The sequence below is a fragment of the Gadus macrocephalus genome, chromosome 13 (genome assembly GCF_031168955.1).
Source record: "Gadus macrocephalus chromosome 13, ASM3116895v1".
NCBI lineage: Eukaryota > Metazoa > Chordata > Actinopteri > Gadiformes > Gadidae > Gadus > Gadus macrocephalus.
The window spans coordinates 13,521,431-13,548,204 of NC_082394.1; the positions used below are offsets into that span (position 1 = coordinate 13,521,431).

A 26,774-nucleotide genomic window follows, 5' to 3' on the forward strand; every position below is an offset into this window, starting at 1 on the left:
GCTAAAAAACAAAATAAGGAATTTATCTTCCACAAAAAACCGCCTTCACTGAGTACTTCAACTTTTCCTGAGCTCCTTTTAATTCTCATAATTATGGGGAAAGTAATCTCTTTGAGCCAGGTTGTAGCCCTTAACCAATGTATTACAATTTATTGCAAGATGGTGGAAATGAAATGCATTCTCTACATCCTCTATCAACCCAACCTCAACTTCGGTTCCGTTGCTTACATACAAGACACTAAGGCTTTTGCACGTGCTGAATTTTGCAACGCTTCAATTGGAAATTGATTGTAGTTTTTTTTTTCACAATCTAAATGCACTTATCAGAAGCATTGCATCGTTTTCCCTTCAAAGTTTAACCTCTCGTTTCCTTGCATGCAGTCTTTCCCTCTCTCTCTCTCTCTCTCCATCTCTCTCACTCTCTCTCTCTCCATTTGCCGCAATGCCGCTGCAGCCCTCTTCCCTCGACCACTTTCATCATTCTTTCCTAACATCACTATCTCTCTCCGGTTACCTTCATTTTGGAACAAAAACAAAACAAGTCTTTGGTTTCAACCTTCGTCGTGTCGGATGCATTTCAAAGACACCCTACAAGCCCCGCCACCGTTTTCCCGCCCGATCCCGGATCCAGAACCTGGCCTACCTTAGCGAGCGCGTCGCCCCTTCCCCTACCCAACGCATCACTTCCTGGTGTTGACCAGCCGCTCTATCAGCGCACGCCGCGTCCTTTGCACCTCCTCGCCCAGCCGGTCGATCTCCGACTTGAGCCGCTCGTTCTGCTCCGTCAGCTCCTGCACCTTCCTCTCGTTCTCCTGCTCGCGCTCCTTCCGGCTCTTCTTGGCGGCGGCGGAGGACGGCGAGGAGGAAGAGGAGGAGGACGTGTTGTTGTTGTTGTTGTTGGTTGTGGCGGACGAGGAGGACGAGGAGAAGAAGCGGGGACTGGAGGAGGAAGAGGAGGAGACGTAGGCGTTGGGGGCGCCGCTCCCGTCGCCGCCGCCGCCGCTGCTGCTCCTCCGGCGCTTTCCCAGGCGCTGAGGGGCGACCGCGGACGGCGTGTAGACCGACGGCGAGGGGGCCGGCGACGAGGGGGCCGAACCGTTCGGGGCCGGGGACGGGGGCGCCGACGAGGAGGAGGAGTCACCGTCGTCGCAGGAGGAGGAGCAGGAGGGGGAGGCCGGGACGCACGGGAGCTCGTCGTCGCTGGCGGACGGCGAGGCGGGGTTTTGGGCGTGGGTCTGGCTGGGGTGTTGGTGGTGGTGGAGGTGTTGGTGGTCGTTGAGGTGCTGGTGGTGATGGTGGTAGCCACCACCGACCACCGCGCCGCTCGAATCCACCATCCCCACCCCTCCCTCGCTCAGCAGCTCGAAGAACTCCGGGGGGAGCAGGTCGCTGTCCCCGCCTCGCCGGCCCTCGCCCCCGCCACCGCCGCCGCCGCCGGACCGCCGCTCCTCCGCGGTCGGACTCAGGCAGGGGGCGGAGGAGGAGGAGGAGGAGGAAGACGAGGAGGAGGTGGATGTGGAGCCGTGGTGGAGAGGCTGGGCGGTGTGGATCTCCTCGGTGACTCGCTGGACGCCCTCGGCCCACGTCTGGCCTCCGTCCGTCAGCCAGGTGAGCGAGCAGCTCTCCAGGACATCCAGGAACTCAGGCTCCTTCTGTAGGAACAGGAAAAACCCGGGACACGAGGTGAGACGTCGGAAAACAAAAACGATAAAAAAAACGAGAAGAAAAGAAATTTGAAAGAAATCGAAAAGAATAATCGAAAATTATCAATTTAATTGAAATCCGTTGAATTAATGCGTAGCCGCATCATACGGTTAAAACAAATCACACAGAGCCATATTAAAGTACATGCAATTCTAGAATCCTACATGGTAGACAAAAGCCATGGGTGGTGGCGGTGGTGTCGGTGGTGTCGGCGGCGGCGGCGGCGGCGGTACGACGGGCGACCAGACTACTGACCTCGGCGTACTGCGGGGCAGAGCGTGCCAGCTTGGCCCCGCCCGCGTCGGAGCCCAGGATGTCCTGCAGGTCCTCGTACCACGCCTCCAACTCTGCACCACACAGCGGGCCCACGCCGGGGGGGTACGGCGGCGGCAGGTGGAGCCACTCGGCTGTCATGTCGCCACTCAGCAGCAGTCAGTCTCAGCTCAACGTACAGATGCTCGGCCACGCGGCGCTCACTGGACCTGCAGGGAGGAGCGGACCCCAAAAAAAGGGGGGGGGAGGGGGGAGGGAGGAGAGAGTGACGAATGGGAGGGCAGGTTATTTGGAGGGAAATTTTAGCTCCGCCTTATTTACTTTTTTTTTGGTATTTGTTAAGGTGAGGGTGATTGCTCTCGTTTTTGATTTTATTTTTTTACAAAAGAAACTATTCCGAAGATGGTTCTACGAAACAATTGAGGCAAAAGTATGGTTTAATGCGTGATCGATTTAAATCAAAAGGCAGAATAGTGAATAGCTTTACACATGATGATATTACCCAATTAAATCATTCAAATAAATAGGAACATAAGAAAAACAAATTTAAGGAACAATGAACAACGGTTTACGTGTCCTGTTTGAATCACCTAGAATTTAATAAAAAAATATCACCTTGAGTAAGCCTTGCTTAATCAAGTCTGCCAATTTGTTGTTGAAGATAACGTGTCCCAATGAATCTAAGGGATAGAAAATGCATCAGTGGTTAGAAACACATTGGATATGTGGATATGTCTGAGTGGGAAATTTGCTGATAATTCGGAATAAATTGATTTGCACAGATAAACTAAAAACGTGTATCTATAAATAGGTACATAAGATTGACAGATCAGCATTTGATTGGAATATGTATTATAATTCTTGGAAATAAGGGATACGAGATTAAAATAACATGTGTTGCAGGTTGTTTTTTTCCCTGTCCGTTCATACAAAGAACTCGGGCCGACGGCGCCCCCTGCTTTACGCTCCATAAATCGTTAAATCGATAAACAAGTCTCAAGAGGCAAAAATGAATTAAAATATTTTCCTATCATGACTATTACTTTTAAATTGTTGATTTTGAATACACATTGACACATTGGCATTTGATATAAAATGCTCGTAAGTCAAAGCGTGATAAGATGTAGGCCTACAGTCCACGAAAACAACGTTTGGTAAATAAGCTTTGGTTTATTTCACTATAATAACATTCTACAGGATATGACACGTTATGATGAATAGCTGCCATTATTTGCCTGTTATTTTTATTCTATTTTTATATTAGAGTTAATACTACTCTCATTCCAAATGCCATGTGGTCATGTTCAAGATAAATTGTGGATATCAGATGTCAGCATTCTCAATACCATCTAAGCACTGCTACTTAAAGACTTCATAAATGTATATTAAACATATATCCAATCATATTGTGCTACATATGTAGGCCAATTCAATTTTTGAGTTTTTTGTGGATTTCAATGGACTTGGGTTTCAGACTGAGAGCTGAGAGACTGAGAGATTACGTCATGGAACCAAGACGAGTAGAGGAATGGGTGAAACAAAAGGACGCCTACCAACTAAGAAACACACTCAAAGGCGGAACACAATTTACATTTATTCTATCTGATAAGTTATCATGTCAACGGGTTGAAAAGATCAGATCGTCTACTCTGCGTTTGCAAATCAAAGAAAACACTGGGCGAAAGTTCATGCGTGTGACAGATGAACTGTCAAAACTTCTGCGATGTCATGACATGACCATGCCCCTCCGCGGTAAGCGTCTCTAAGTAATCCTTAAAACCCTCCATCGTTTAAGTTGATGACATTGTTTTTCTCTTGTTGTCCACTAAGTTGTCATGGTAAAGTTTCCAAAACACGCACTTTTGCCCAAAGCAAGGGAGCACACTGAAGCTGCGGAGCATAAAGTAGCGTTAGACCAAATAAAACAGTAATCGCAAAGCAAACCTGAATAATTGTTTTCACTTACCCTTTTTCTTTTATTTGTTCGTCGTCTCGACTCTCTCGGATTAGGATAGTATAGGTATTTTAGTAAAAATGGGTGATAGCTCATGTTAACCATTGTTCAGTCTTGATGGCTGAATGTGATTCTTCTGAAAATCCCGGTGCGCTTTATATAAAGGAAAGGCCAACCGAACTCGGTGGGTAGGCAGTTTATCACAACCTAACAAAGACCATTAACGATGACTGCAGAAAGACGGGCCTGCCAGCCAATCACAGGAGTCTCTGTGCGAGGTTTTGCTTGGTGACATCGAATAGGAATCATTTTCTCCGGGAGGCAGGCGGAGCTTATTGGCCGTGTTGGTTGTTCTCGGCTCTATAGTTTGTGTGATCTGTAAATGTGATGCAGTCAGAAGACGGCCAGGACGAATTTGGGGCGTATGGGAGTCACATGAAAGGAATGATGCAATGCTTGGCAACCAATTTCTAGTCGGGGATAACACCAGCAGAATCAGAACATGTTTTATTAAACACTGTTGGCTCTAACAAAAAAATCTAAAAATATACTTGTATGCAAGGTTATCGTAGCCTATTATGTCGAAGAAATTTTACGGAAGCACAATTTGCTTTACTTAGGAATTGGGTTATGTTGGTAAAAATAAAGAATAAGGACAATAAAAACGTTTTATTTTTTATTTTATAACAAACCTGTATATTTTTTATTATTATTGTTTTGTCATCTTGAGCTGAGTATGTGTTTTCCCAAAGTGCAATTTGAAATACACATTCAACGTAAGCAGTCACCCTTTATTGAAAAACATAAAATAAAACTCCATTATTGACAAGCATTATTTCTGATGACAATTGCAAGTTTAATCAGAAATAATTCGACGTTGTCTCACTACTACACATGCCTGCGATCTGCAGGTATTTGTTGGGCATTTCATAGCGCGCGCTCCGATGCGCGGGGCGAGATATCAAAACAACCCTACAGCGCGTGGCTCGCGCGAGTGGGGGAGCTGGGTGTGTTCCATCATCACGCTTTCCAGATCCGCTGTTTGATGCTTCGTTATCAATTCAACTGAATAAGACTCAGTGTTGATGATGAAATGAAAATAAGAATCGAATTAGCCTGGGATCAAAATGTATCGTTAAATGTCTTGTCTGATAGAGATTTTTTTTTTTTTGTCTTTATCAACCATCACTTAATAGACGCATTCTGATGATAGCATTGTTGTCATTTTATTAAACAAACGGTATCTTTTTTATGTCTAAAGTTTATATTCTCTAATCAGTATGGACACACGTGCTTGACCTCATTGACTATCCCGCCTTAATCTCAAACTCAGCACACAACTGTTTTTAATTCATGGTGCAGCGCGCGCACGGCTCAACATGCACAGCATAGCAACAGCGCAACTAGCGAATAGAAACCTCAAATACTGTCTCTAGGACCCGGGTTAAGGCGCAGGAGGAAGCACCATTAACACGTCACACTTTGAGTGGCTGTTGCTGAGTAGTTCAGCATACTTTCCCCGTCTCCCTCCCGCCCGTCTGTTTATTTTGTCGGTCCGGGCGTCTGTGTGTTGTATTCATTATAAAGTACTGTTTACATCCCCAGAATCTGGGTTGCCGTCGACTTGTGTTTTTCCCTTCCCCCTATTAGGTTATAATTATGATGTCGAGTGTTTCCTTTTGTTCTCTAATTGATGCCCTTAATTAAGACTTTCCAACAACAAGCCAATGCAAGAAAATTCTCAGCCGAGCTGTTTGTTTACATACATTATTCATCTGTACCACTTTCTATGTTATTTTCAATGAACAATAACAAGCACATGTCTACTGTAGCCTTAATCACCTCTTCCCTAAATATAGGCTAGACAAATAACATCAGCAGTGTAAAAACAAGACAATCACTCAGTATGTAGTCTGTGTGTATGTCTATGTCTCTTTCCCTTCCCAATTCAATTGTGCAGTATAGCCCCATTTTTTCATTTATTTATTTTTATTCGTTTAAAAAAACGTCTGGGGAATTTCCACAGAGAAAGGCTCTCGCTCGGTCTCTCCGTCTGCAGCGTGCCCTTGGTCAGGGCTGCACCCCCTTATCCCCAGCCACCCCTCCCTGCTGCACAGCTGTCGGAAACCCCCCCTCCCCTCCACCCCGCCCCTACCCTCCCCGCGTTCCACGACCCATACAGCTGTTGTCGCGGCCACCGGGTGAGGATAGCACAATAGTTTTTCCCATTGTATCTCCTTTTCTTTTTCCATGGACCGTTACCCCTAAGTACTCCTGCAGGAGAGAGGAGAAACTGGAAGGGGCCTCAGCCGGCCAAAACAGCTGTCAGCCCCATTTCACCGAGGAGCTCACCGAGATATATCGGCAACTTGGCTTCAAATCTTTCCTATCCTGTGGCTTTTGAGGCCATGTATTGATACCTTGTCAACATTTGTTCTTGTCTGCCGTACCTCTTTGTTCCCTTGCTGTACACAACATTGCCAAATCCATCTTCCCCCTCCAGTCAATTCAGCGAAAAAGATAAACAGCAGACAAAGACACATATTTTCAAAGGGTGGGGTGACGGACTCTATAGAGTTCCCAGCGCGGGGGTGTAGGCCCACAGTAGGCTGTAGTATTGATTTAATTAGTTATCCTCCCCTTGTCTCACTGCCCACTTTGTTGTCTCTCTTGTTGTTGTTGTTGTTGTGGTTGTTAGTTTTGTAGGTGGTGCGGTTGTTGTTGTCAGGGCATTACTTGGGTGTTTGGTGGATTTAGGAGACATTCCGGTCAATCTTGTTAGTGGTGTAAGCCTCCTTCATTACCCTCCCTTTCACTCTCTTCCCCTTCTCCCATTCGTTCCTCGCTTTTTGTTCTGCCCCACAACCGTGCGTCTGCCGCCTACCACAACTTCCTCCTTCTCGTCCCCCGTCTCCCCCCCCCCCCCCCCCCCCCCGGCTCCCTACCTCTTCCACACCTGCCCCACACCCACACCCACACCTACCACCACCAGCAGCACAACCTGACAGAATGAGACGACACACACACACACACACACACACACACACACACACACACACACACACATACACAGACACACACACTCACACACACACTCACATACACACACACACACACACACACACACACACACACACACACACACACACACACACACACACACACACACACACATACACAGACACACACACTCACACACACACTCACATACACACACACACACACACACACACACACACACACACACACACACACACACACACACACACACACACACACACACACACACACACACCCCACACACACACACACACACCCCACACACCCCACACACACACACACACACACACCTTATTTTCCTTTCCGTCTTGTCTATAGAAGCTGCTAAATAACCTAAAGTCCTCAATTACGTTCTCAACATGTGATATCATATGATAACGATGAGTATTTATTATAAAATTCAATAATAAGAAGTTAGGCCTATTGTCATTATTATTATTGCAGTAGTATTGTATCGCTCTCATAGAACATTGTGTTCAGCGTCATTATTATACCTAAAATCACTCGCACACAAGGTACGCTTTGTTGGTTTTCTTTTGATTCCATTTTTTCCATAATTGCAGAACTATGGCTATTTGATTTAAAAATGATTGTTATAAGTATTATCATATTTTTGTATTAATCATATCAGAGGTTATGCAACTACCAAACAATGGCTGAAGGAGAGTCCTGCTCCTCAACTTCCCTCCTTCATTAGTTTCTGCAGCGGTGTATCTGTGGAACATGTCTGGGCCAGACCCGCTGCGCCGCCACTGTGGCTCGCTGCTGCTGCTGTAGACTGGTGTGGCCGGACAGATGGGGGGTTGGGCCAGAAGTATCCGCTCACCAAAATAGAAGCACACGACGGACGGTACAGTACACCCAATGTCTCGCGGCTCATCTGGGGCATTCCTCTCTAATGGTGTCCGGGGTACAGACCCCACCCCACCCCACCACCCCCGTCTCCCTGTCCCCCCTGTTCATGATTTATCATCCCGCTACGCCCCCCCCCCCCCCCCCCCCCTAAAAAAAACCACACCCCAGTAGTACTGTCCTAACAATGGCGGTGGTGGTTGTTGTTGTCTAGTCTGGAAGAAAACCAGGACCCAGACACAACACGACCAAAGCTGCTTTTTCTTCTTTATCCACAGAGGTCACAGCCAAGTGAACGGGTGACAGTCCCAAGGGCCTCAATGGATGGAAGGACACAAGGCGTCACATTGTGACACGGACCGTAAGGGCTGACTTGGCTAAATGCCTTGCTCTCGTGGAATACTTGTTCCAGGGTTTAGGTGACTAATCTGAAGCACAAGACTCTGCCTCACCGGCCCAGTGTCTTTGTCGCTAATGCTTTTCGTCCTGCTGTGCTTCTGACTGGCTTTTGCAAATAGTTTGCATATCGGCCGTGGCCCGTGGGCTTTGTTTGCTATTAGCTTTTTCACCATTTGGCCTTTCATGATTCCCTTTCAATGATTATACACATTTGGATAAATGTTCCAGAATGTTATAATGATCAGAGTAAATAACATAATGTAGGGCCTACAATGTAATGTATACATGTATTGTACATTATTCTTGATTGATTCTAGAAGGATTGATATTTTGTTTTTGGACCTAAGTTTGTCGGACATAAATGCAGACTTGGATGAACTGCATGGGCAGACTTCTGCATTGTCAGCAACTGTCATTTGTGGCGCCCTCTCACTTAAATTTAACCGTAATAACACTACTGTAGCTCCGTATGAAATCACCCAGGAATGTATTTAGAGTAGATACTGAGGTATGTAAAGGTACTTATACTTTGTTTTCTTATTCAACAGACTTGGATAGATCTGGATTTTTTCATATTCTTTTACTTTTTAGTTAATTTACTATTATTTACATTTTAATTTATTTAAAAGCAGCATAATATATTGTGTAAAAAGCATAATTATGGGGACAACAAGGTTTTGTGTTTGTATGAATTTAGAGACGAGAGACGAGACAACTGCTTGAATACCATCCTGACCAACATGCGTATTTATGTAATGGCCATTCTTAAAAAGGCCCGTGCTGCCATCTAACGTCACAAACAAGTACTACAATCATTTATTAAAAATAACACCTTTCTTATCCCAGCAAACGTCAAACGTCATGATGCAATCAGTCAATCATTCATTGCTTTCAAACCATTGTTCTAGTATTATTTGAGACGAATTTTAAGAATTTTCCGTAATAGCCCATTTTTACCCGTTAATTGAATTTGGCATGATCAATAATTTGTAAATACATGCTCTTCTACCAAATAAGTGGTATTTAAAGGCGTGCAGCTTTTGAATATCATACACTTATCAGTCGAGTATACATATAGGTTTATCAAAATACTAGTAACCAGTGTCTGTTTATCTATGGTTTCCGTATATTCTGAAGATATTTTGGCACACAAAATAGAAAAACATACCTTCAAGTAGGTTTCTAATTATAGCTGTGTGCTACCCTATAGCTTTATGGCTAGCCTGTTAGCTTTCATAGCTTTGCAACCAGGGGCTATGTAGAATAATGGACTATATAAGAACGTTGCTTAGAAAACATTGAGGTTCTTTAAAAAATATCAAAGTCAAGCTTGGGAGTCATTTATTTAAGTTTTCTGTTTCCATGACCACAGATGATGAACAATACAGTCTTGTTTGTAGGCGAAGACGAGAATGCGATTAAAATGTTTGCGTGGCATTCTGAGCTCAGTCATAATAATTATAATAGTTACAAGCGACTGAGCACGAGGAATGAAGAAAAAGATACGCAGGCATATTTACAAGTTTGCCTATCCATGACTCGACATCATCCCCCAACCCCACACACACACAGTACGCATCCATGTGCTCCTGCTCTTACTTCAAGATAATGGATCCAGATATTGAGCCCGGCTCAGAATGTAGATCTATCATCTTTCAGGTGCCGTTGCTGGATGCTGATACTCTTTTAACCTCGGAGTGTGTTCCGTATGCTCAAATAAACTGGGACTGGATGATGTGTAGTGGATTAAGCTGTCATATTAGTAAAAACCATCCAGTCCAGTCTCAAACTCAATAATGATAAACAGAAATGCAATCAGTGACTTGGATAGGGCGGACACAAAAACGAAAGAAGCATTTTCAAGGGGAGGATCAATTCGGATGATTTGAATCATGAAAGAGAAGAGTCAGTGCGAGGGCAGAGGGAAAACATTTGGTCTGATATCCATCTTAAGTGTTGATCTGCGTAGCAAAATAAGGCAGAGAGCTAAAGAGACAGAGGCCCCTCCCCTGCCTCAACTCCCCCCTCCATCCCTCCCCATCCGGAACCGTTTTCAACCTCCAGCTCCTCCTCTATTTGGAGAGCTTCTTCATCCTGTCGTCCAGGGAGGAGAAGTTCTCCTCCACCGCCTTCAGGTTCTCCGTCATGGTCTGCTGCACCTGGGCCCGCCGAGTAAAGAGATTATACATGCATTAAGTACATACAAAAGGGCACTCGCGCGCACGCACGTGCGTGTGTGTTTATTGGGATTTTAATTTTTTTACTCCTTTTATTTTTTTTTTAAGAAGAAAAATTTGCAGAAACGGAATAGGAAAAATGGAAAGAGATAGGCACAATGTGGACGAGTTGAGGGGGGGGGGGGGGACAACGAGACGTGCAAAGAATGAAAAGGGCATTAGAAAGAGCGATGCAAGGCGCAGAAGAGAGATGAGGCTACAAAGAATTAGGAGACTGGGCGAGTGAGAGAAGGAGGCCAAGGACAGCTTGCGAAAATGGCAGAGGCGAAGAAACCCTGGGAAGCCAGAAACATATGTGTTCATAAGTCAGATGCACTAATAGGACGGAGCAGGAAGGTTCACCAAAACAAGTTTTGAAAATAAAATACTAAAATGATCAGTTAAATATATATATATCTATACTAACTCTATACGGTACTCTTTTCTAATTAGTAGAGGCAAATATATTTTTGTCAATGATTAAATAACGATCTTCTTGCTAGAGTGTTGCATCACATTAAAGAAATCTTAACGGAGTAACGGGCCAATGACGATCAGGTCACGTGATACTTGAGATTCCACCTCCGCCAAGACAGAACGGCCATTCTGTGCAGTTTAATGTTCAGGTTTTTCAGAACGTCAATTATGTTCACGATTTCAAGTATACTCTCACAAAAATACAAAATACCCAAAAGTATATATATATATATATATATATATATATATATGCTGAAAATGTTTTTGATAGTGGTGCCATGATATATATTTATAATAATTATATTCTGATATATTTATTAAGCCGTCCATTTATTATGACCTTAACAACCATTAACCGTCAAACCCCTTACAGCACAATACCACGCAGACCCTCGTGCTGTGTGCTGAGCCCGGAGCCAGTCCTGTGTACCTGAGTGAGCAGCGTGCCGTTGTCCTTCAAAGAGTTGTTGATCATCTGCTGGGTGGTGTCCAGGTGGGTCAGCAGCTGGCCGAACTGCATGGCTGGAAGACAACCAGGGAGAACAGGTGAGCACAGCACCGCAGAGCCGCCGTCACGGCGAAACTCGTTCACCATGCAACGCCAACGAGACAAAGAGCAATTTGATGTGTGTATCTGTTTGCATCATACAAAATAAAAAAGTGGGAGCACAGGGGGAGGAGTGTGACAAATATGAATTACGGTCCAATGATGAATACATCTTCATTCGTGGGCTAATACATTTGTTTTTTGCGTTAATCGGTGTGCCGTCAGACGACACAAGACTCCAGAAATAATCATTTCAGCTAAACCCATTCAGCGGGGCACATTATCTGAGCACTGTGACAGACTGGAACCAATAGACACTCGGCATGACAAATGAGCCCTTTCATCTCGTGGGCATTATCAATACATCTATTAATGAGAGACCTGTGCATTCAGGACCGAGATGTTAAATTGCGGGATTGTGTGCACTCTTTGTGCTCCTTATATTCCAAAGATAAAACAGGCGCCATCTCAAATCTACTTTATTTTTCAGTTTCCCTTTTTATTTCCAGCCTTTGTTCAAAGTCGAAAGGCCCCGGTTCCGGCTGATTCCTTTATCTGTTTCAATCCCATGTTTGCTTTACTATTGATCTTTTGTGCCTCTGCCACCCTTTCCATATTGAGATTTGAGATGCAAATCCCACATCTCCAAATTACGTTGGCTTCGAAGTCGAAATAGTTTGAAAAAGTGAATTGTACGGCCCCATGAAGAAAAACAAAACCCAAACATCACTTAGTTGTTTGGTTGAATCAGATGACTCCCTCTGCAAGTTAAACACATTGTTATGCATGCTACTACATGCATAACCTCTGATTGGTTGATGTTGTCAACCTGCTGTTTTTAAGCGTTTATGCGACACACCTGTCGCATATTGAAGCTATATTGAAACCGAATTGAAAGGGGAGCCAGCAACCCTGCCCCAAACGTAAAATAACTTTAAGCATGCGGTTTAAGGGGGGTTGGTTCGGACTGTACCAGCCTGGGTGATTAAGCCATCGTGAGCCTCTCTCCTGGCTTCATTAAAAAAAGCTAGTGCTATTGTTTATGTTTGTGGCAAGGGGCCCCCACGCCCAATGCTCTTTGGCAGAATCGGCACAAGGAAGTCCTTCTGACAAATGACACGTCTAACGGAAGTCTGATTGCAGCTAGGAGAGATGGTTTGATCACCCGGACAGGTGTTGTCCTTTAACATGGCCCGGGTTACGGGATTGGGTGTAGCCAATAGCTGGTTTTAACAGTACCTTGCTCATGCAGCTCCTTGACAGCCACCAATCGCTGCACCACCTGGGGTATAGAGGTGGCCATGCCGTCCCACTTCTGCACCACGTCGTACAGCTGCGACACCTGAAGGGGACGGACGAGAGGGACAGTGAGGGACACAACGCCAAATAATACGCTCACCCAAAGGAAGCCATTCTTCTACTATCCTTATCCATCCGTCATTCAGAATGATGTGCTTCTGATACTGTGTAGCCAACTTTGTAAGTAAGAAGATATCTTAACATTTATATCAAGAGGATCTGACTGGTGATTTTACTGTTCACTACAAAAAGCCACCATCAAAAACAACGTATTCCCTTCCAGGATTATATGAAGCCCACTTGTCAAATAATTCTGCCAATGTCAAAAATAATAATATGTTGAAATCTCAAAGGGGTACCTACTTTGTTTTGCGTATCAGCGTCCTCAATCGCTGTCTTGTGCTTTGCAATTTCATTCATCTTCCCAAGGACGCTCTGCATGAATATCATTTGGAACAAAAATTATACTTTGTCATTCCTTAATTTAGAGACTTAGCTGGAAAGTACAGCTGAAAGAGCTATTATAACTTCTCTTCTGTTCGAGTTATGCAATTTTAGATTGAATGTGGGTTACGCTACCTGCAATCTGGCTTCAACTTGATCCAGAGTGGCTGAGTCCAGGGCATTGACTCTTGCCTGCAGCAACTCCATGGTGTCCTAACACACACACACACACACACACACACACACACACACACACACACACACACACACACACACACACACACACACACACACACACACACACACACACACACACACACACACACACACACACACACACACACACACAAATTAGCCCACTGGAAAGGGCCATCACTAAAACACAAACCTGCAGTGTCAAATCTTAGCCAAACTTTCTTCCCCTACTTGAGAGTCTGCAAGGCAAGCAAACTGGCTGCCATTGATCTGGTCTGATTAATGACCGAGATTTTAGGTGATAGATCGAAAAGAACAAAAAAAACAAAGTGTTTTTTTCGACTGTAGATGGTGTACCCATCAGGCATCCTGTCTGCGGACTCACCATCAAACTGGCTCCCTGTACCCCAGCACTCAGCGGGCCCTGGAAACACACCACAACACGCCGCTCAGATACCAAACATCTGCTTCTGCTTTTAATTCATGCGATGCAGAGGGGAAAAACAACACAACCAAATCTGTGCGCTGGTGTATTTTAAACGACAGGGAAAACAATACAGGGCTAACACTTGTCTGTGCGCAATGTGTGTGTGTGTGTGTGTGTGTGTGTGTGTGTGTGTGTGTGTGTGTGTGTGTACCTGTTTGTCTGATCCCGAGCCGACAGCCATCTCAAGCTCGGCTAGGCGCTTCTCCAGCTCTGCCATCTGCAGGGATGGAAACGAGACACGCCTGGTTGGTATCCCCCGCCACAGCACCCCCCCCACCCCCACCCCCACCCCCTCCCTCCTCCCATCAGACACCCAACACATGGGAGTCTGCCGCCGATCCTCCTCTTACCTGTTCATGAGCTCACAGACGCAGTGCTCAGAACAGTGCTACCGGTGTCACAGAGCGTCCCCTGGCGTTGCTGTGCACCAGCCTCTCCGTCATCAGCCCCCCTCACCTTGGCGGCGTCGTTGAACTTCTCCTGCTCGGGCCGGCTGTGGAGCTCGTACAGCACGGCTCCGTCCGGCGCCTTGGCCCCCGCCGCCTTGCCCTCCCCGGTGGCCCCGCCGCCGCCACGGCCGGCCTTCACCGTCTCCAGCTGGGTCAGCAGACGCCTGTTAGAGGGGCGGGGGACACGAGGACGCGGCGTCGGCACGGAGGGCTACTGCAAAGGTACCGCCCCCTCCCCCGCCCTTGCGGCACGCACGATCCTCAGGCGTGATGCTCTCGCCCGTACCTGCCCGCTCCTCCCCTTCCTGCTGATCACTAGTCGTACTTACATCTTATCACCCAACGGGGAGTCATAACGAGCTCCTCAGCACTTTCCTTCTGCAGAGCCCAAGTGTTCCCACGGCTCCACTGGAAATCACCCCTGCTCAGCATTTTACCACTTCTCCCCCCCTACTTTAATAAGGGAAACCAGACCCTGACACTGGTACGATTCAACACCTTATTTTAGACACAAATTTAGGGAGTGGTTTAAGGACACAATGTAAATATGGACTCAAAGCGCCCTCTGTAGGTTGAACGAAGGCTATTGCATGGCACTTGCTGCCCGCTTTTGGTTACCAGGTTAAGTCAATCACACATTCTGGCTACCCCCCACCCCCTCCCCGACTCCCTGACAACTACGATGAGAGCGAGGGCGGGGAAGGGGTGCACCTTGTGCTAGACAGGAACCAAAAGCTGACAGTGGGCGGAGACCATCTCAGAACCAGAGTGGGCGTTTCCTCTGTCCTCACCTGGCGAGCGCTCCGTCGGGGTCGGCCAGGTTAATGTGGGCCTGGGGTCCCAGCAGGGAGTCCAGATGGGCCGAGACCAGCTGCTGCTTGAGCTGCCCCACCTGCTGGGCCAGGGCCACCGGGTTGAGGCGCTCCTCCGCGCTGCTGTCCTTGGTGGTGGCCTGGGCAGGGGGCGGGGGGCAGAGGAGGATCAGAGACTTGGGCGGGAAATGGTGATCTCCTCTGGACTGTCACGATTTTCAGTGTATCAGTTTTGGGTTTGAGAAGGGATAATGGTGCTCATATCCTGGGCTGGAGGACCAGGTTCTAGATATTTAAACATTTTACCTAAATTTCTACCTACAAATATGTCAAGTTTTAGAAACTTCCTTTTCATTACATGCATCGTTTCCTGTGTGTGTCCGCCTGTGTACGGTGTCCGCCTGTGTGTGCGTTTGCGCCTGTGTGTGTGCGTGTGTGTGTGCGTGCGTGTGTGTTTACCTGGATGGCGTCCACCTCCTGAGTGAGTTCCTGGATTTCGTTCACCAGCCGCTGGTATTTCTGCTGAGGCGTCTCCTTCACTCCACTGCCCTCTCCCAGCTACATGCACACACGGGTAGACCAAACGCACACACAACATGACATGTTATCGTACAGCATTGTGTACCACTCCCGAGCTAGGCATTTAGCATGCAGCACAAAAAGGAAAAACGAAGGGAAGAAAAATAATGTTGCTTTCCCAATTGGAATGACACAAGAAGAAGCAGATCTTTTACAACCAATCATTTGGGACCATGCGATTACAGGGCGTGGAAAGTACTTACGATCTCATATTCTCCTGACTCGTAGCCCACCCTTTTGCTCCGACTGATTCTGTCTGAGAAGTCTGACAAAATAAAAGAAGAGAATTCAAAGATGGAATAGAACACAGCATAACTAATAAAATAAATCAATTGACAAGAGCGTTGCGGCGTTTTGAATTCATAAAATAGGCTCTATAATAAAAATGCATTACGATCCGACGTTATTATAAAAGCAAGGCTTGACGCAGTATGTATACCATTGTACAGAGGTAATATATCCCAGCTCTTAAAACGCCCTTTCAGACACACACTGACCAAGTCCTTTGGTGCTGATGTGCTTGTCTTTAAACTTGTCAAACGCTGCGTTGGGGTTGACCACAATCCTCTCCACGCTGTCGCTGCACAGCTCCTCCTGCCAGACACAGAGTTAACCAATAAAGTCAGGGGGTAGGCAATGAGAGTCCAAAAAGGCAGATAGCGGTGAGTCTCAGTGGGGAAGCTTGGCTGCTACGACTCAGAACCGCCATATAGGGACAGTAGAACAGGGTGTGAAATATGAATGGCATGCTGGGAAATTGAAAGGACAAATTTGGACGTCATCAATCCCTGTACTATCCCTTTTTGATTGGTAAGATATGAAACACCTCATTTCCATGGTAGTGCTTTTGAATGATAAGATCCCAGCATCAGACATAAAAGGGTATTGGCGACATGTATCCCAAATTGCGGCAGTAACTTCACATGCTTTACTTACATTTAACATAATAAAATAAAAGATCCCAGCAGACAACAATCACCAAAACTAAAGAGTTTAAACGAGGAGAAGACTAATAAATAAAGGGTTATGCCTAGGTGTAGTTCACAAAGAACACATTTTCTATGGTTAAATATATATCACAGACAAAATGAAAAAATAAAAGCCTGGCCTTAGGCGGGAAGCAGCTCTACTCATTACTAAAAGGGACGACTCATTGGTTAGTGACTTTGAGGAGCACACATGGCTACATTTGGGGATCATTCTGGATCACACTGTGATCAACTGCAATCAGGACAAAATAAAGTTGAGGATTAAAATGCTAACGACACATTACATCAGAAAGATAGCAAACAAACAAACACAACAAGACACACCTAAAGGCCATGCACACGCAAGACAGCTGGACCAAAACTGTTTGGCGAGGGAGAAGATGGGAGGGAGGGAGGGAGGGAGGGAGGGAGGGAGGGAGGCTCACAAGACTCTTACCAGCTCCTTGGATTTCCAAAGAGAGTTAGAGGAATCAAAAGGAAGAATGAATAGAGAAAGGGAGAGAGAGAAGGCAAGAGGTAGAGATGTAGAGGGAGAGAAACAACACAGATTAATGTGGTTATCACATGCAGCGCACACAACGGGAGCTGTAGCTCGAGGTTGGAGGAGATAAGAAAGAGGCCAGTGTGTTTGGAGAGCGCCTGCCGCAGATGCTGCATAGACTGTATCCTTAAATTAGCACATTTACTCCTTGGTTCTTTCCTCTTCTCAGGGACGGTCAATGCAACCAAACATGCTGCCGTGGCTCGCTGTCAGTTTAAAAGCATACTGACCCACTGGAGTGTTATTAAGGACTAGCAAGGGTGACCAGTGAAAAGACACTATTGGCTTGTTCACACCGTGGTGTCCAGGGGTGATGCGTGATTGGGTTTTGATTATATTCAACACCAAGAGGTGGGGAAATGGGTTAAGGGGAGTGTGGAGGGGCAGTGGCAGGAGCACTTGTACATTCTGTATAGATCTTTGTGAATTATGAAAGATATAAGAAGAAAATATAAAAGACTCGTTACCACAAACAAGCATTAGCATTAATATTAATTAAGCAATTGTTAGTCAAGTTATGCAAAGGGAAAGGTTGGTTGAAGTAAAGGTTATATAAATATAGGTTATCGAGGGAGAAGGGGATGTGTAGCAAGTCGCTCAGCATCTCATATTCTACATGTTACTGCTCAGCTCCACTGAAGCCATCAGAGATGCGTCTCCTTCAACTTTGTCATTTGGCTGGGAAACCCTGTCATAATAGTCAAACGGAATGTGCTCCACAGAAACCAGACACAGTGCAATTGACGCCTCCGCCAACATTTTTGAAACGCATCAATTCTCGAGGAGAAGGCTAGAGTCAACTCATAACTTTATCTTATGAATGCTTATGTAATTCTTTGCACAATTGGTTTCAATGTATTAACCAACTTTTCGTCAAGCTTCCTGTGGAGCACATGTAACGGGGGTTGACATGAGGCTGATGGTGACGCAGACTTTTCAGTGGAGCCCGGGGGTTAGTCAAAGAGGTTGCAAAAACCATTGACCATTGAAATAAAAAAATATGAGAAATCAGAGGCATCAGGCTTAATTTCTAACTCTCACAGTGTGTAATGGAAGCTAGATCAATCTATTCCCAATTAATCCAATTCATATATACCAAAATGTAGATTTTTTTTAACCATAACCCATGCAAAGAAAATACTGCGAGATCTTAGTCTTACTTGCACAAGCTAGGTTTCCAGGAGGGGTAGCAGTCAAAACAAAGACCGCAGTAGACACATGAATGCAATGAAGGAAAATAGCCAATTAGCTTTTGCTTTGTTTGTCAGTACACTGTTTATAATTTGAAACTTGCATGAACAAAGAAATCTGATGCGCTGCAAGAGCAGTGCAATTACATCGCATATCGACCAAATGTCATTACTAGCATTTATGTAGCTATATATTATGCACACAAAACCTGCTATTGAATTTGTCTCAGGGGAAATAACACACATCCAAGTTAGTATGTTGTTGACTGTAGTCATATATTAAAGCATTCTAGATGCTAGACATTAGAATACCAATTCTAGGATGGATTACAGAAGACATGAGTATTAATCACAATTAAAACAGTTGGATTAAGAGCAGACATAATACATCTCATCACAAGCGAAGAGTCATTTAAATTAATATCGTATGGGTTATTTACCGACTCAAACTGGGCCTGGTCATCTTCTGGAAGGTCTCCGGTTTCGTAAACATCTGGCTCGTTAAAAGCCTGTTAAAACAAAAATCATTGAAGTCAGAATGACAGGTGACGTTAGCTTTCCATTCTGGCCAACGCCCCGGCCCATTCAGAAACACTTTATTTCTGCATCTACTCAATAAAAAACATCCAATGCGATGCCTCACAATGACAAGACGACTATCAGCTAGTTATAGTTTAATAAAACCAAGCCATAATCATCCATCAACCTGAAACAATGAAGGTGTACCTGCTAGAAGGATAACAGAAATCGGTGGCAATAGCGAGCTAATGCTATCTTAAAGAACACAGCTTATGTTTGCAACTTACGATGCCTGGCAAATTGGCGTATTTGGGATCGGCCATTATTTGTGGAATGCAAAATCAATGCCCGCTGTCTCACAAGTAAGCAGTTTATGAAACGATATCGACGTTATAGGAACGGTAGCAAACAATAAACGTTAAACGTTAGCAGTCTGTCCGCCGGGGATGCTAGTGCTAGCTGGCTGATGTGGTCATTCGTTGGGTTTGACAGCGTACACTTCAGACATGCGCAGCGCTACTGCGAGGGGCGGGTCTAGGTTTCTACCAGAGATAAAGTGCTCCGCACTCCGGCAGGAGATTAGGAACACAAAAACAAGCGCTACCTTTACAGAGCAGCAGATCGCGGTTGTCCGTAACGAATGTAACGGCTACTCTATTGTTGAGTGTTTTTCCTCTTTATCGAATCCCGTCTTTCAACCAAGCATTTTTCATTAAAATGCCTCTTAATAACTAAATGCTAACATTCTACATTCAAATTGGGTACTTTTGCGTTGGGTTTACTTTGTCATCATATTGTTACCAGATGAGGACACGTGGTGGGGCTAAAGAGCTTAGAACAAAACTTCTCATTCGATGGTTCCCGGTTCCAGCACTTCAGTGGTGCTGATGCGAGTAGCCAGTTTAGCCACGCCCCGCCCCCAATAGAAGACGAGCGTGCCGTCTGTCATTGATGCAAGGCATGCCCAGCAAACCCTGCAACCCATGCAGTCGCAGCCAGCACCAGCTCCTGCTCGGAATATACTACCAATTACAACTCTTTCTTTTTGGACATTGAACTGAATACAAATTTGGCTGAAGTGCGTTTCAAACTGGCAAACTCCCTCTACTGGGTGCAGCCTGTTTCATATGCATTTTATCTATTATGTTGTAGACTCTTATAAACTAAAAATGTGTTTGTTCTTCTAAATGCTGCCATTTATGGGATACATCTGCAAGTTGGAATAGCTCCTGCTCTCTGTCTATGCAACGCAGCCCAGAAGACAAGGAGGACTGTTGAAGCTTTCAACCAGCCCCCCTCTCTGTTTTTGGAAGCTCTGTCTAATTCTTCACGATGGCTGTAGCTAACACAGAATGCAACATTAAGGTGTTGTGTCGTTTTCGCCCATTGAATCAGTCTGAAATCATCCGTGGAGATAAGTTCATCCCAACGTTTCAAGGCGATGACACTGTCATTCTTGGGGTGAGCTACTTCAGTTGTCCATGTCTCTCTATTCTCTATTTGCACATTTAATTGATTACAGATTAGTACTCTTTACACTGGGATTGCTGTTAAGCTGTTGAGCATTCAATTTGAGGTTCCATGAATCTAAAGCTAACCTAAAGTTTAGGTCTATATAAAGTATGGTCACGCTAAACATAAATGCAAAAATTGTACATGCTTATCCAAATTGTGGTAATCTTTTTCCAGTAGTGTAGGGATCCATGTCGCAACTATTGGACATCTGCCAAAGGTGTGTAACAGGCACTACTAAAACAAAATGCTGACTTATATCCATAGGTGAAAAAAAAGACAAGCTTTAGTAGGAATAAGAAATGTAATGGACACCATATATTTCTAAGTATCTAGTGGACCCTCTTTTAAGCAACCATCTGCCGATTTTGTGTGTCTTGTTTTATGTACATTTACATTATATTGGTCTCAGTGGGAAGGAATGTATTGGACACATTCACAATGCAATTCATAAAGATATAAATATCCTGAATCCTGATAACAAGTGATTATCATGTTTAATGGTTTATCTGAATCCAATTAATTGATTTTCCTGCTTGGCCTTTGAAATCTTTCCACACTGGCCCTGGCTGACAGCAGCCCTGGCTTGGTTTCACTGCTTTGGACTGAGAATGAGGATGATGTGAACTATGAGCGTGTGAGCATGTTGGATGATAGATAATAGCGTCAACGATTAAAATGCTCGGGCCCAGCTGATGATTAGGATTTTACATTCAAAATGCAAATGTAGTTAACTTACGAATTCAATATGCATTGGAACCAGGCATTTCATTAACATATGATCATTCACCCCCCTCATGTCTATGTGGCTGTCCTCCACAATAATAAATCATCTACTATATATAATAGTGAGCATGTTGTGTATATGATCCTAGATGTGCTATCATTTTCCATAGTACATTTTTGGAACAGCATGATATATATATTTCTTCCGTTAAATGTTTTTATCAATTTTGCATTCTTATCTTTTTCATATCAGTCCATAAGGAGAATATGATGCGATTTTGCTCTGTTACATCCCAAAAGGTTTTTTAGATGACTTAAATGCCAGGAGAGTCATTTCTCACATCAACATACACAATAAACCTGCATTGATCTGCATGCCTGACAGTCACGTCTGCCAGCCAGCCTCTGTAGTTTTAAGGGTCGAAGATGCTTTTGATCTGGCCTATCAAGTGGACATGTTCCTTAATCAATATTTGATTGAGTTTTGCCCACGTTATGGAAAGAGGGAGGCGGTCACCAGAGTATTGGCCCCATCATCCTATCCTTCAAGTCCTCGGTTTCTCTGCTGTTTGTATAAGACCAAGGAGTGCGTGGCTGCATGCTATACCTGAACCCTTTACTGTATATCCTACGCTATTGCAGATGTGATCTGCTGGTGGTTTCTCAATATTTCTTTGAAAGCATCTTTTCATGCATATAATGTGATTTCAGTGGCAGTACGTGCATTAACCTGTCAACAGGTGGAGATTATGCATGCAGATACCTCCGCCCTCGCGGAGACGTCGTGGAATGAACGAGTGGGCACGGGTTTATACTGATGTATTTTTCACTGATGGAATTGCTTCTCAAAATGTCAATATAAAGCAGCCAGAAGGCAGGTGGGTTGAATGCAGATAAGGGGAAGGGAAGCCATGCACATCATTAACTACATTTGTATGCATTTGCATGGGCCGCTTCCGCCTCAATCTCAGTCTCCCTCCATCGGTGTTCGGTGTGTGATTACAAAGCGTCTTCCCGGCACCCATCCTTGTATCCCTAATTACCTCTCCAAGCCAGTGGAATGTGTGGTCCTTTTGTTTTGTTCCAAATCGATCCAAATCGAGACTCTAGCATTGTTTTTACTCCTGCCCCATTTTTGCCTGATTTGGTTCAGGATTGTTATTGTCAGCATAAAGGATCCTCCCAGTAAACATGTAATCAGAGGTTTACTGTGCCGTAAAGTGAGTGGTAAGAGGGACCAGTCAGCACGGCTTCAGAGAGAGCGGTTCCTGACTGACGAGGTGGAGCCTCCCCCTCATCCCTGAGGTGAGTGAGGCCTCTTCCACCAGGAGAGGTCGGCCTGCAGGGCACACACTGGTATTTGCTTAAGAAACGTTTCCCCTCCCCAGAGGCCGGATAAGCTGAAAGAGATGATTGGGGGCGCTTGATTGATCGGTTTGGTTGGCTGGTGCCAACAACCGGAGGGAAAGAAGGTTCAGAGATTGCACTGTTGGGTTTGGATTATGATTTCAAAGGACACGCCCCCCCTGATTCCCACTGGTTGATCATGGTTGAAATGTGTGTGTGTGTGTGTGTAGGGGGTGAGTGACAAGCACAATAGTGGGAGCCATTAAGGACCATTGCATCCATTAATGGGGGGTAAATATAGTGGCGCGATAGAGTGCATTAGCGCACTGCAGCATTCATGGAAGAAGTCTGATATTCATAGAATTGTTCCTGCAAAGGACCCTTTAAAGACTTACACTTAATTCTATCTTCAAATGTGAATCAATGGCATGGATAATCAAACTCACATCATTAGGCCAACCTGTCATTGATTAACAAAGGCCATGCTTAATAGATGATGACATACAAGAAGATTGTTATCATTAATAAAAGATGCTTTCACTGCATAGTTCTCCTGAATTCTGTGAATCCATATCAGGATGAGTAGGCAGTGTGGATAAACATATATGCAATCTTTCATTTTGCCATTTCAGAGCTAGCTTAATGTACTGTATGGTGATTGCCTACATATCCAATTTATTGCAACAGAGGCGGCAGAGAACCATCAAATGCTAAAATAAATGCATTAATGCAGGTTTTAAAGGTCATGCGCAGGAGGAGCTTCGTAGTTATATTCATAGACAGAGACGCAAGGATATGTCAATGTATGACTCTTCCTTATTCATGGCTTATTAATTGAACCCTGACACTTCGACATAGAATCTGCTGACGAGGGTGCAACACTTGCTGTCAAAAGACATTTGGAGACCTTTCCGGCTGACAGAGATCAAGGTTGGTCTTTCAGCCTTCAAGGAAACAGTCCCTCATTCATCGGAGTTCAACAGCAACCAGGGGAGAAATCAGAATGCAACGCGTTGCTGCAACCACAGTGGAGCCATCAACTTCTCTCCCCCAGAAAAGACCAAACAGCAGTATGTGACAAGCAGTCACAGAAGAAAAAAAACGATTTATAGTTCTGCAGTGATTGGGCCACCATCCACTCAAGTCCCTCTCTTAGCCACCAAAGCCTCAAAGAGACTTGATAATACAAATTGGGAGTGACTTTCTACTCTTTCAGTGTGGCTAAGGGGGCCACCTCTGCTACACACTATGGTTATAAGCATTCTCGGGTTATGGCTGTCTGCTTTGGCCTTGGGCCTGGACCCTTGTTTCACTCGCGGTTGGCGTGACACAGCTGTCTCCAGTGTTTGACCGTGTGGAATAATCCATCGCAAGGCCAGATTGTCCGTCACAATTTCCGGCGAGATGAAAATAAGTGACACTATGAAACTTTGCATCACTCCGCCCCACTCGCTAGGGAGATGGGGTTTGGCTTGAAAACAGCATGCTTAGGAATCTCTCCTTGCTTGCTTGACTTGCTTGCCCCCCCGCTGGGAGAGTGTGCCTGCAGCAGCTCCTGTTTGTTTTCTATTTATTAAAAAAGGTTGAGATCCTATACATCATTCGCATTCGACATTTGCATAAATGAATGAGACCAGCGTGAATTTGTCTGCTTATTCTTAACCCTATGTGACAAGTGAGTTGGTGTGAAGCATTTTTCCCGTGAAATTGTAGGTGCTGCTGTCTCCTCTTTTGGCAAGAGTTTGCCTACAGACGTGAATGACGTTTGTCTCCAAAAATATACCATCCTTGTTATACATCAGTATAACAAATATACATTCAATATACAATAGTATAGTTGGGGATTCATATGCTTATTTTGTAATTGTTTCCTACATCGCAAAGCTGTAGAATTGTCAGAATTGTATCACAGGTTATAAAAAAGAAATGAATAGTCAATGGTTAGAGAAGCATGGGTAGTGGTACTTGTTAACAGATATTGCGCACATGGTATATTGACTAATTATTGGTATGGCCGATTATGGCATCTTTATTATTTATCAATAAAAGTACTACTATTTACTTTACTCACTGAAGCATATCAGCAGCACATGTCGGTCATGGAGAAGGATGTTACCACCTGCAAGTCCATAATAATGTCTCCCACTCCCAGTCTAAGGCTTGGACTGCCCTCGTCATTTCATTGCATATAAAGGCATGCGATTAAACCTGTATCTGCCTTGACTTTGACATACGGAGGGTCCTCTTTTTCTACACTGAACAGTAATGTCCCCCATTCTGTGTTAACAAGAGGAAAGGAAACGCCCATAAAAGAGCCATTGATTTTCTGTTGGTCCACAGACAATTTATAATTCTATAGCTCAGCCGTCCTTTCGTTTTTTATCTCACTTGTGCGCACCCAACTGTCTACCACAGTGCTGTGAAGTGGAGAACTGAAGCGCTGCAGGATTCCAAAAGCTTACTTCTCCATACTAGACACTTCACATTGTAGGCCTACAGCCAGTGTGTTTCTGCCAGTTAATAGGCAAACACAAGGGCTTTGGTGGGCTGGCTCGTTTAGTGTGGGACCAATTAAAGGAACCTAATTTGTTGCCTCTGACACCAATCGACCAATTGTTTGATTGGGAAACAGTATTCCAAACATTCAACTTTGCCAAATGGCATTTGGTATTTAATTAAACAAAAATGTATCATCCATTTTATTATAACGCGAGAAAACATGTCTCTCGTATAGATCTCATTTGGCTAGGCTTCCACCTGAACAGGAACGGTTTTTCACTGTCCCTCTTCTCAAAGGCGGTGACAGCTGTATCACACATTTCCCAAAGCATAGCAGACATTATGTGGAGTTGCTGCTATCGCTACTTTACTGCTGTAAGCAAGAAAGATTTATCTTAGAAGCCATTGCTCTGAAACCTTCTTGATTTCCCTCCACCTTGATGGACCCAAATGCGGATGTCTTGAAGCCCAACTCCTGCGTCTATTTAAACGCTCTCATCCCTGCACTGTATGCAGGCCCCTCAATTAGACCCTGTAATAGGATGGGAGCTCAGGGTCAGGAAGCAGAATCCATGCACACATACACACACACACACTACTATCTCCTCCCTGCAAATGCTATTGCAGCCACTCTATGTGCTCAAAGTGATTCTGTGTGTGATTCTGTGTCTGTGTCTCTTTCTGTACATAGGGGTGCCTGTCTGTGTGTCTGAGTGCCGTTATGTGTCTGTCTGACTCTGTGTCTTTCTCACACTCTCTCTCTTTCCCGCTGTGGGCCTCTGTGTATATCGCATTATGGCCGTCATTGTATTTTTCATTTCATTTCCATAGTATAATGAGTTCACTTCAGTTTCATTTCTTCCCCAGCAGCCTTTTTGTAAGATGATGAGGGCCTCAAATGCTCATCTTCCGTCTCACTGACTCAGGTAGAGGTCTTCAGTGGGCGTGAATGAATTCACTGGCAGATCCTCTGCTGCCAAAGAGTCTTAATCTATACTAGTTTATATACATATAGATGTCTTGCGCAGGATGAGACCCAGAGACAGAACGGCTTACAAGATTAGAAATCAGAAAAGCATGGTGATTTAATGATGTGAATCACGCTTTCACGATTGAACCACACAACACAGTTTACCATCACAGCGCTCCGTTTCTCCCACTTTCTCACTTTTGCAATATTGACAATACATATTGTGCTGTCGCCAGTCACACTCAACCGGAAATTAACACAACATATGCTTGGCTCGGTAATTCGTTATTTTTCCTGCTCTCACATATGTGTGTGTGTGTGTGTGTGTGTGTGTTAGGGTGAGATAAGCCTGTGCTGTGTTTTTCCCCCAGTTGTGTTTCATGTGGGAAGTGGGCCGGAACAATGGGGCTCCCAACCAACCCGCGGGGATGCTGGCCACAGCATCCTTTCCCTTATTAGCTACGATCCTTTCTCTCTGCTTTCCTCCCCCGCTACCCCCTTTACACCCCCCCCCCCACCCCCCTGTCAGCCCTGGGGTGCTCGAAAGACTGCACATGGCAGCATCACAAGTACACACAACGACACACACCATGCTCTCACTGAGACCCCCCCCCCAGCACGGAGGGGACGTTGCAAGTGTGTACGTGACGACGGCAAAGCACAGGAGAGGACAGCGTGCCTGGTGTTCAAAGTCGAGTCGGTAATCTACATGAAAAGTCCTGACCCCTGCTGGT

At 44.9% G+C, this 26,774-nt stretch overlaps 2 protein-coding genes across 3 annotated transcripts; both read right to left on the bottom strand.

The window, feature by feature from the left end:
- Positions 1 to 228: 228 nt before the first annotated feature.
- On the bottom strand, positions 229 to 4,113 carry ddit3 (DNA-damage-inducible transcript 3). Of its 2 annotated transcripts, none has more exons than XM_060069189.1 (4): positions 3,944 to 4,113; positions 2,593 to 2,657; positions 1,960 to 2,186; positions 229 to 1,649 (listed from the first exon to the last, which is right to left on the bottom strand). In XM_060069189.1, exons 3-4 carry the CDS (start codon positions 2,116 to 2,118, stop codon positions 681 to 683), a joined length of 1,128 nt encoding a protein of 375 aa, XP_059925172.1. In that variant the 5' UTR covers positions 2,119 to 2,186; positions 2,593 to 2,657; positions 3,944 to 4,113; the 3' UTR covers positions 229 to 680. The 2 variants fall into 2 exon arrangements, with proteins under 2 accessions (XP_059925172.1, XP_059925171.1); XM_060069188.1 differs by having other exon boundaries at positions 229 to 1,652; positions 3,944 to 4,110.
- Positions 4,114 to 9,566: 5,453 nt separating this feature from the next.
- On the bottom strand, positions 9,567 to 19,477 carry dctn2 (dynactin 2 (p50)). The gene is made up of 14 exons (XM_060069187.1): positions 19,274 to 19,477; positions 18,908 to 18,976; positions 16,245 to 16,341; positions 15,951 to 16,012; positions 15,628 to 15,726; positions 15,148 to 15,308; positions 14,364 to 14,520; positions 14,059 to 14,124; positions 13,806 to 13,844; positions 13,361 to 13,438; positions 13,145 to 13,216; positions 12,722 to 12,824; positions 11,366 to 11,457; positions 9,567 to 10,401 (listed from the first exon to the last, which is right to left on the bottom strand). Exons 1-14 carry the CDS (start codon positions 19,307 to 19,309, stop codon positions 10,315 to 10,317), a joined length of 1,218 nt encoding a protein of 405 aa, XP_059925170.1. The 5' UTR covers positions 19,310 to 19,477; the 3' UTR covers positions 9,567 to 10,314.
- Positions 19,478 to 26,774: the final 7,297 nt, after the last annotated feature.

Bases quoted from the DNA above. Each gene is read 5' to 3' on its own strand.
- dctn2 (XM_060069187.1), bottom strand. From the start codon at position 19,309: ATGGCCGATCCCAAATACGCCAATTTGCCAGGCATC. The intron at 18,977-19,273 runs GTAAGTTGCAAA...TTGTTTTAACAG, and splicing joins ACGCCAATTTGCCAGGCATC to GCTTTTAACGAGCCAGATGT. The intron at 14,521-15,147 runs GTGAGGACAGAG...CCCCTCTAACAG, and splicing joins CCCGACGGAGCGCTCGCCAG to GCGTCTGCTGACCCAGCTGG.
- ddit3 (XM_060069188.1), bottom strand. From the start codon at position 2,118: ATGACAGCCGAGTGGCTCCACCTGCCGCCGCCGTACCCCCCCGGCGTG. The intron at 1,653-1,959 runs GTCAGTAGTCTG...CTGTTCCTACAG, and splicing joins CTGCCCCGCAGTACGCCGAG to AAGGAGCCTGAGTTCCTGGA.